At 43.8% G+C, this 9,746-nt stretch overlaps 1 protein-coding gene across 1 annotated transcript in view; it reads right to left on the bottom strand.

Moving 5' to 3' along the window:
* Positions 1-478: 478 nt before the first annotated feature.
* The window catches only part of UBE2G2 (ubiquitin conjugating enzyme E2 G2), a 40,940-nt gene continuing 31,672 nt past the window's right edge, over positions 479-9,746 (bottom strand). Inside the window, exons 4-6 of the mRNA XM_019512681.1 lie at positions 8,804-8,922; positions 3,232-3,372; positions 479-2,909 (exon numbers count right to left, since the gene is read on the bottom strand). Coding sequence (XP_019368226.1) covers positions 2,797-2,909; positions 3,232-3,372; positions 8,804-8,922 — 373 coding nt within the window. The 3' untranslated portion in view covers positions 479-2,796. The remainder of the gene's footprint in view (positions 2,910-3,231; positions 3,373-8,803; positions 8,923-9,746) is intronic.

The raw sequence follows: 9,746 nt of genomic DNA, 5'->3' as shown, positions 1-9,746 counted from the left end.
GATGGAGATTTCTAGGAGCCCAAAATAGAAGCTGATGTTCAAATCCCTTGACTTGCAGTGGGACCTCAGCACCTAACAGCTCTTTCTGGAGTCTTAACAACAGATTCTGGCAAAAATTGTGAATGACATAACATCTCATGGGGAAGGGTCTGATTTGATCCCTAGCTCAGAGATAAAGCCAAGCCCTTCTTTTGGAGGGGAGTGGGGCGAGAGACAGGGACACACTTATCCCACGTCTGCCTAATGTGGGATTCTTAGATCTTCTGAAGGAGCTGATGCTCATTGCTGTTGGTGACAAAACACTGGTCTTGACCTACTTCGAGCCATACTCACTCTGGCAATTCCTACATCTTTTTGCAGCTTTCCGGATCTCGCTTGTGGCTTTACCTGAAGATGCACATCTTTCTTCCTTCCCACATCTGGTGCATATTAACCTTGGATGTCCTCTGAACCACTGAACAAAAGAAACTTGAAGAAATATCTTTTTATACTTTTATGAAAGGGGAAAATATAAATCACTTTATTTTCAATATGCAGATTAAATTCCACCGTAAAATAAGGATAACAAGTCTTTGAGTATACACGAATAAAAATACCTTGCTTTTAAAAAGAAACTAGTTCTGACAGGTCTCTTCCTTGACTGATCACAGTCCTCATGGAATCAGGCACGTAGCACCCTCCTTCATGAAGCTATCTCCGTAAACATCTATTGCACTCCATATCAGCTGTACTCTAGCTAATGCACAAAATGCCTCCATTCTACATATAAGAGCTACATTTTTCCATATGGTTTCAAATACTAGGAAGGTACAATACTATTCCATCATCTCCCTATCCCCAAAATTAGATTTCTTCTTACAGGTACTATTCCCCATTGTGATGGTAAACCCAACAAATTATCCCAGTCCAGATTCCCTTTTATGATAGAGAAAGATGACAACAGTGACATGCAGCACATGTATATGCAATATGAACTGCAAGCCACCAGGCACTAAGATGACAGCATTACATAGACATTTATATATAACAGACATTTATATAGACACATACACACAATTTCACTTCAGCAAAACTTTCTCCCCCATGTAGTTATTTCAGCCATTTGAGTTATTGGTTCTTTTCTTTCAGAGAGACAAACCTCTACCCAAACTTAGCGTGCTTAGGATCAAGGAAATGCAATTCCAATAGACGTGTACATTATTGCTGATGCAGTGCCTAGCAAAGTTTCAGACCTAGACAAGAGGTAAAATATGAATACCACAAGGGGCACTGAACCCACTTTAAAGACTGAACATCTTTATCATGAATCTGAACAGACTTCGCAGTCCGTTGCCCTGCACAACCCCTGCACGCAGGCATGGATTGGTACAGCATTCTTCAGCAAAATACCTCTTTCTATGCCCTACAAAGTAGGATACGGATCTCCTCCAATACTGACTTAAGTATGCAAAAGAAGTTAAGCATCAAGAAACAGCAACTCCTGATAATTTAACGATTATTCTAATTGCCTGTCAAAAGGTCATGTTTCATGTATTCACTTGAAAATAAATAATCTGAGCAGGAGGGAAAGATTCAGGTCAGGGTCTATAGGTTTTTGATATCCACTGGTGGGAGAACGGAATTTCACATCTCACAATATCATGGAAATGCTTCACTTCACCAGCAGGACCAGTGAGCACACTTTCACAGGACCTGCCAAGCATAAAAGATCTACCCCTCAGGCTTCAACATGCTGGTACCAAAGAGGACATAGCGATCGCAAGGTTTCAGGGGAGTCAGGAGTTTGGTCTTGTACCTCTGACTGAAACTGGAAGTACAACTCAGGAGCAATACAACAGTCCTTAGGATTTTTTCTAAGTGAAAGCCAATTCAAAAGCTCTATTTAGACTAGCAGTGAGATACAAAAACACTAGGCTTTTCCAGACACCCAGATGCAGGAGTACCAGACACCCAGATGCAGGAGCACCAGCCACAGATAATAATTACTACCTAGAATTTGAGTGGCCTTGGCTGAGAAAAAATGAAAATCACTACCTACGTCAAAACCCGACTGCATTCTTGGTTTATAGCCTCTCCTATTTTTGTAACCCTTCTTGAAACTCTGGCTTTTAACACAGAGGGTGTGTCTGGTTTTCCATATGATATCATGAGCTTAAAAATGAATCATGTTCTTCAAATATTTTAGGGGTAAAATGTTAGTCACACAGACATTCATATTTAATTCTTGAAGCGGGTGACCTCAGAAACAGCACACTTCTTTTCTCAAAGGGCTACTGGTAGCATATTGGCCAGGGTGAGATCCCTATGAGATGAATGCCCTGACCACCTCCCCCCTCATTAGTATGCTCTCACTAACCTTTGTTCTGAATCACTGAAACTGTAGAAAATACAAACCTACTTCACTGATCAAAAATGTACAATTGCTTGTGTTCTTCATGAGACACTCAGGGACAGAGTGTGGCAAGCTACATATGATTCAATTTGGCTCAAGAAATTCATGCTTTTGCATTGAAAGCTTGGAGACATTACAGAGTGAGGTAGCATTGAACAGCCTCTGCAACAGGGCTAATTCCTTTTTTATTCTAATAAAACCTCTTTCCTATATATTTGAGTTTAGTCAGGAGGGGCGGCGAGAGGGGGACAGGGACAAGGACAGGAATTAAAAGAGATTAAGGAAAAAAAGTGAGGCCGATGATCTTGCAAAAATTTGCCTTTTTGGTACCAGCTCTGAGCACTGCTGTCAGCTGAAGAAATACAAAACACTGCAGTCTCTCATGTGTGCACGCGCATGCATGTTTAAAGTCCAAGTGACTTCTGCACAATCTGCTTGGCAATTTTGTTGAACTGTTCCCTGTCTTCCCGCCACATTTTGGAGGCATCTACGTTGGCTCCGCTTTCATCATTGGGTTCTGAAATGAGACACAAAAAGACAGGCGAGTTACTTAACAAACCTAGGGCTTTAAAGTTCTTCCAGCCCTAACCCTGCACAATTCACCCTCTTGCAAGCCTGAGGCACCACTGCCCCAGAGGGACTCCGGACAGGGTGCTAATCAAGTCTGGTTATTGTTAGTACTTCATATACCAGTACATTAAAAAATGGGGCAGACCACTGTTATGGCACCAAAAGCTTTTGCTCCTGTACAGCAAGGCTTAGGACACCTTTGCTTGCCCACTCAGCAAAAGGAGGAATTAAAAGGTGCTATCCCTACTGCATGCAGCAGCACTCCTTACCTGCCAACATGCTGACTACTGACAAGAGGATCTTCTCCACACTCTGCACTGGGCTCCACCGTTCAGCGCTGCTCTCATACCCCATAGGGTCATCCCCAGGGGCATGAAGAATGGAGATACAAACTCGCCCGTCTGGGTAAACTGCAGAGGGAGCAGAGGGGATGAAGCATCTGGCATCTCAGCACAGCAATTATTCATATAGACAACACGTCACCAAGCCTGTCTCCCTGGACTGCCCCAAAATTCAACAGGGATGCACTCATTTCAGAAGGCAACAGAACAAGTTTCACACCCTGAGACATTAGAACCCAGGTCATGTAGGCAGGCCTTTAAACATTGTGATTGTATACGCCACTCTGGCATATTGAGGCAGGGCAGTCAATTAAAGCCAAGCATGCTTCAGCATCACTTATTTCCAAGGTCCTTCCTTCCAAGGACTGCACCATCTGGACTTCACAATTATCAGAGATTTACTGCAGTTTTCCAAACTAACCTGCACTTCACTTCACTTTCTGTTCATGTCTCTAGCTTCTCTGCCAACTTGGATTATTATTGCTCTGTCCTCATCCCCTCTTCTAAATTGTCAGCCACAGATCTTGTTAACATGATCTCTTGTTCCAGACCACGGATGAAGGTATTAAATTAGGCTTATCACCACAGCACCCTGCTGGTCTTCTCCATCCAACTAGCCAGCAGGAGAACTTGAGAAATCTACTAGTCAGTGCCAAGCTAAAATTTTGGGTTTTCTACCTTGAAAGCAGGGGTCGACAACTTACAGCTTCCCAGCTGGATCTGTCCCACAAAGGGATTGGGGATCCAGTCCACATTTTACTCAGCATGCACTGATCTCCAGTGTTCAATTCACTAACTGGCTGATCAAACGTACTTGGAAGGGTGCTCTCCCTCACTGCAACCTCTGCTCACCATCCTAGAGTGGCCCAGGGTACCGGCCAGGACACAAGCTGCAGCCCATGTTAGTAAAAGGTCGCCAACCCCTGCCTTATGGGGATTCTCGCATAATAAGCAACATGCAGTTAAGTCACCTGGTGTGCTTAAAAATCTCAAATTCTGTACATGCTAATACCTTCCTCTAGTAATTGTCATGCCCAACTAGGATCCAAGATAAAATTAGATGCAAGGTCATGGTTTGCACTCTAGCAGAGTGCTGTTTTTCTTGGGAAAACAGCACAGAGCCCAAAACATTCAATGGAAACTCATTTTCACTAAATTCACCAATTTCAAAAACCAGCATAAGTTAACAGGGTATGTATTGTCAGAAGGCAACTGGTACTCTTGAGAGGAAAAAGGAAAACAAACACAAGACCAGAGAGCATTTGATGGCATATGGTAATATGAGAGGACTGCCGGAACCTGTTTACATGAACAAATATAGTTCTAGAGTACAATCCTTGAGTCCTTGGTCCAGCAAAGCACTTAAAGCATGCATATAACCTTCAGCAAGTAGTCTGACTGAAGTAAAAGAGTGCTCATGTACTTGCAATCAGGGCTCATGGTAGAGGGTGATCTCTTTTATTAGACCAACAAGATTTTTGCAAAAAAAAAAAAAATTCTTTAATTGCAAACTTTTGGGGACAAACACCCTTCATCAGGCATCAGAGAAAAGACTGTAAAAGTCCTCATGGGTAGAAATGAAAGTTCTACCCAGAAATGAACTTTTAGTTCTACATAGGAGAACTTTTACAATCTTTTCTCCAGGCACAAACACCTTTCATCAGGCTTCGAAAGCTTGCAATTAAAGACATTTTTTCACAAAAATCTTGTTGGTCCAATAAAAGATATCACCCTCTACCATGAACACTGATTACTTTTTCCTCTAGACCAATATGGCTACAACCTGGATACCTGACATACATACTTACAAATTGCACAAGTAATCAGATATTTTACTAGGATTGAGTGTTTATTAGAAGGGATTAATTTAAGTCATATTACTGTTGAAGCAACCTGAGAAACTCAGCTTCATTTGGACATTAATGAATTATGACTGAAGAAAGATTCCCTTGTGGGCATGTTTGCTTAATGTTAAGCTGCGTTACAGCAGGCGCTACACGTATGTAATGAAGGCCATTTGCCATTATTTAAGAATTCAGGTCTCTTTCTGCAAATGCCTCCACCAGTTAAGTCTCCTCCCCAGGGAACGGGCTGCTTCCCTGCACAGGCCCTGTGGGGATTAAAGAGAAGGTTAAACCTGCACTCTGACAGAAAGGAGTTTGTCAGGTCGTTCAAGCCAGGTGGTTTCACTCAGGAGTGAGTAGCATAAAAAAAGTATTATTAGACATTAGAACTTTACCCTAGTATTTTTAATGCTTTTATGTAGCCAACCATTTTCTACACCCCCAAGGAAGGAGGGCTGGAAATAGCAAGGCTTATCTCAAGAGCTCTCCATCCAATTAGCTGTCCTGGCCTGGAATTGGTAAAGCACTCTGCAAGTGATAAGGGCTGTTAATTACTACGTTTAAACCCTTTCCCACAGTCCAGAGCTGGGGACTGGGGCTGGCTTACCCACGGCTGGGAGATGAGACGACAATGCAGGCTGAATCAATGCTCCTCCCGTGCAAAACAGGAATGAGGGTTGTAATAAGGAAACTGTGCAGAAGACACTTAACGTGTTCAATACAGTACCTGGTTTTCAACATTGTTTTCCTTACTAAAGGTCAATCAAGAAAATCATAGACAATCAGGGTTGGAAGGGACCTCAGGAGGTCATATCTAGTCCAACCCCTGCTCAGAGCAGGACCAGCCCCAACTAGATCATCCCAGCCAAGGCTTTGTCTAGCCGGGTCTCAAAAACCTCCAAGGATGGAGAGTCCACCTACTCTCTAAGTAACCTGTTCCAGGGCTTTAACACCCTCCTAGTGAGAAAGTTCTTCATAACATCCAACCTAAACCTCCCTTGCTACAACAGGAGCCCACTGCTCCTTGTTCTGTCATCTGCTACCACTGAGAAAAGTCCAATTCCACCCCTCCAAGGAGGTGAAGGCTGCTATTAAGTCCCCCCTCAGTCTTCTCTCCTCTAGACTAAATAAGTCCAGTTCCCTCAGCCTCTCCTCACATGGCATGTAACTCAGCCCCCAAAACATTTTCACTACTCTCCACTGGATGCTCACTAATTTGTCCACATCCTTTCTGTAGTGGGGGGGGATCAAAACTGGACACAGTACTTGAGGTGTGTCCTCACTAGTGCCAAACAGAAGGGAAGAATCGCTTCCCTGGATCTGCAGGTAACGTTCCTACTGATGCAGCCCAGGATGCCATTAGCCTTCTTCACAGCAAGGACACTGTTAGCTTACAACCAGCTTATTGCCCACTGTAACTCCCAGGAAAGCCCAGACAAAACTCGAGAAGCTGATTCCGGGCATGAAAGTGGGTCTTCCACTTTGTTGCTAGATGCAGCTATACAAGGATTCCCCTTTAGCTTATACTTCACCGAGTTCATTTTGGCCAGAGCCCATTGAACTCTGCAGCCTAACTATCACGAGCCATTGAAACCAGTTAAAGTTAGCTGGGCAGGAGAGAATCCACACATTTCACCACTTTTCCTTTACAATTTCCTCCTGCAAAGATTGTTAACTGGGGGTACACGTACCCTCAGGGGTACTTGGGAAGGCCCAAGGGGGTATGCATGGGCAGGCAGGGACGGAGCGCCACCACCCACCAACCCGCACTGCTGCTTCCCACGAGCTGGGCCGAGGCAGGGCAAGGGCAGTGGCGCCCCCTACACCGCTGCCATCTACCACCCCACTGCCACTGCTCCTCACATCCAGCCGTGTGCCACCCCCTCCCCGCTCCGCATCTGGCCGCTGGGGGTGCACTTACTAAAAAAGGTTGAAAACCCCTGTTATACTGGCCCACCTAAGTGTTTCAGGAGCACAAGGAAAACAAAGGCTGATTACTATTTCTGATAGGCAGGAGAGGAAAAAAAAAGTTGCCATACTACACAGAGCACGCTCAGAGGCAAGACTGCAGCTTTACAGATGGTCAGTCTGGCCTCACCTGCAAAATAACGCCATTTGGACATGTGGGACTACCTCAGCGAGCACTCCCCTGCAAACTGTCCTTTGTGTTAATAGCAGTTCTGCACAGAAGTCAACCGAGTCTGGTGCGAGATCCCTGAGCATCAGACAGGGACGGGTAAGGTCAGATGGGTCCATACGTGGAATGAGGAGGGAATGATATGGAGAAGGCACTTGGGGAGCATGCGAGAAAGGGAAGGGTAGGCGGGTCATCAGGAGTTGCCAAGATCCTTGGTGTGATGCAAAATATGGATTAAACAGCTACCTAGATCTTAGGCTGAAAATGAGGTGTTTGACATTCCAGAGCTTGTATATGGGTAGGAAAGGATATGTGGGGCAGGGGTTACCTTTCAGGGCTGTCAGATGTTAATTACCTAATGCAGGGGTGTCCAACTCATTTTACCCTGTGGGCCAGATCCAGACTGTGGGGCTTGTCACAGGCTGGAGACACCTCCAGGCAGCAAGAGGGTAGCTTGTCAACATAGCTCTAGAACCCAAGGAGTGAATACCACTGCTACCAGCACCTTCTTTCCCCTGCCACTGATTTTAGCTGTGAACAGCAATACCTAGAATTTGGCTGCCAGCATGGCGAGGGAGGAGAGAAGTGGCACCAATAAGCTGTAATTTAACCACTACCAGTTGGACAGCCCTGACCTAACTGGAAGATGCATCCAAGCCATACAAATTTGAACTGTAATAAAGAGTTTGAACATCTTTTCCATGTTCATTTAATAAATCGAGAACATCAATCCTGTGCTGAAAGTGATGGATTTGTTCAGATAATGAGATTTAAGAGCTGAGTTTTGTGATGTTTTTAATGTGTGCTTTTAGACATAAATGCTGATTTTATTCATCAGGACATTTTTAAGCAGCTGCTGACATAAGAAGTCTCATAAAGGTGACACAACTGGAATATACCAATCTCCCAGTATTGCAGTGGAAAGTAAAAAAAAGCTAAAGGACTCTCTCAATATTGAAGTGAATAACTGGGAGATTCTAAACTGTGCTACATGTTGGATCATGTCAGGAAGCCTCTGGCTTGGACATAATTGACAAACTGAGCCTTTTCTGCATAAGTCTGGACACAAACATTATCTGCTCCAGCGGAGGCAACTTCTATTAACAACAGTCCTTACTGACTTTTTTTTTTTTTAAGTTACAGAACAGCACAGAAGGGGCTCCCCCATCTTTACTTTTTTTAAGCCTCATAGCACCAGTGACACTCAGTGTGGGGCAGGCTCACAGAATTCAGTTCTGGTACATTTGCATATACTCCTGCGTACCACAGCCAAGCCCACCCTTACTGCACCAGGAAAGCATGAAAGTGTGTTTAAGGAGAAGAGACAAGTCTCACAATGAAACAAAACTGGACACTGGATGAGAGACTTCCCACCATGTACTACTGTTCTAAGGTTAAATGTGTAGAAGGTTGCATTAGTAGAAATGCCTGCTGTCCTGTTACAACAGTTGCCTGTTAAAGTGTATTAAAAAGAAAGCTTTTAAACCACCAAAAACACCCCACAATTATTTAAACTTACTGTTTGGATGAAACATCTCACACGTGAACCTCATCTTCGGGGGACTTAAAGGATAGTCAAGAGGGAAGCTTAGAATAGCAGGGAAAACGCCATATTCAAAACAGGTGTCTTCGGGGCCCCTAGGGACAAAGAAGATAATTAAATACCTGCTGCAGGTCACATGCCCACATCTATAGTAGCCATTGATTAGTCACATTTATCCGAGAAAGACTATTTAACCTGCATGGCATGAACAGTCAAAAAGGAATCAGACCAACATTCCCTGTTGTTCCCTAGAATCATTACAAGAAATTAAACCAGACATGTAAAACCAAGCTAACAGGCATTTAAAAAGAAATTTCACCTCTCCCAGGGCATGTAGTGCTGTCATCAACCTCCCTTATTTAAAGCTGGCTAATGGCCAAGATTGTGTGTATGCACATCCTATGGAAGTAGGTTACTCATTTTCAAGTTTATATTTTGGGAAGAGAATTATGTTTCTTTAAGTCACCACTTTTCAGGGCTTGAGTAGATAAGCTGTAAAGCACACACTCACAACATGCCTTCTTGGGAACACGAGAGCTGAACTCGGGACAGAGGTGACTCGGTCACCTTTGAGAGGTACTAAGCAAAGTGTTTTCCCCATGGTGAATGCTATGTCATTAAAAGTATCAGAAGAATGAGGTCAAAGGCCCTGCTAAGTTATTTCTTTTAGAGGCAGAGATTCCCAAACTTTTTCTTATTGTGTACCCCCTTCCAGACTTACCAGCTGCCTGTGTACCCCTACCAGCATACATTTTATATTTTAAACCCTTAAAAGGTTAATTATTAATATAATTAAAATAAAATCCGCCATTACACCATTTCTCCCACATACCCCCGTGAGATGTCTTGCATATCCCAGGGGTACATGTAACCACAGTTTGGGAACCCCTGTTTTAAGGTATAAAGTCTCCACCACATA

The sequence above is a fragment of the Gavialis gangeticus genome, unplaced genomic scaffold, assembly GCF_001723915.1.
Source record: "Gavialis gangeticus isolate Ggan-Ray unplaced genomic scaffold, GavGan_comp1, whole genome shotgun sequence".
Classification (NCBI taxonomy): domain Eukaryota; kingdom Metazoa; phylum Chordata; order Crocodylia; family Gavialidae; genus Gavialis; species Gavialis gangeticus.
Note: the sequence above shows the minus strand (reverse complement) of the source record. Positions and strands in the feature narration are given on the sequence as shown.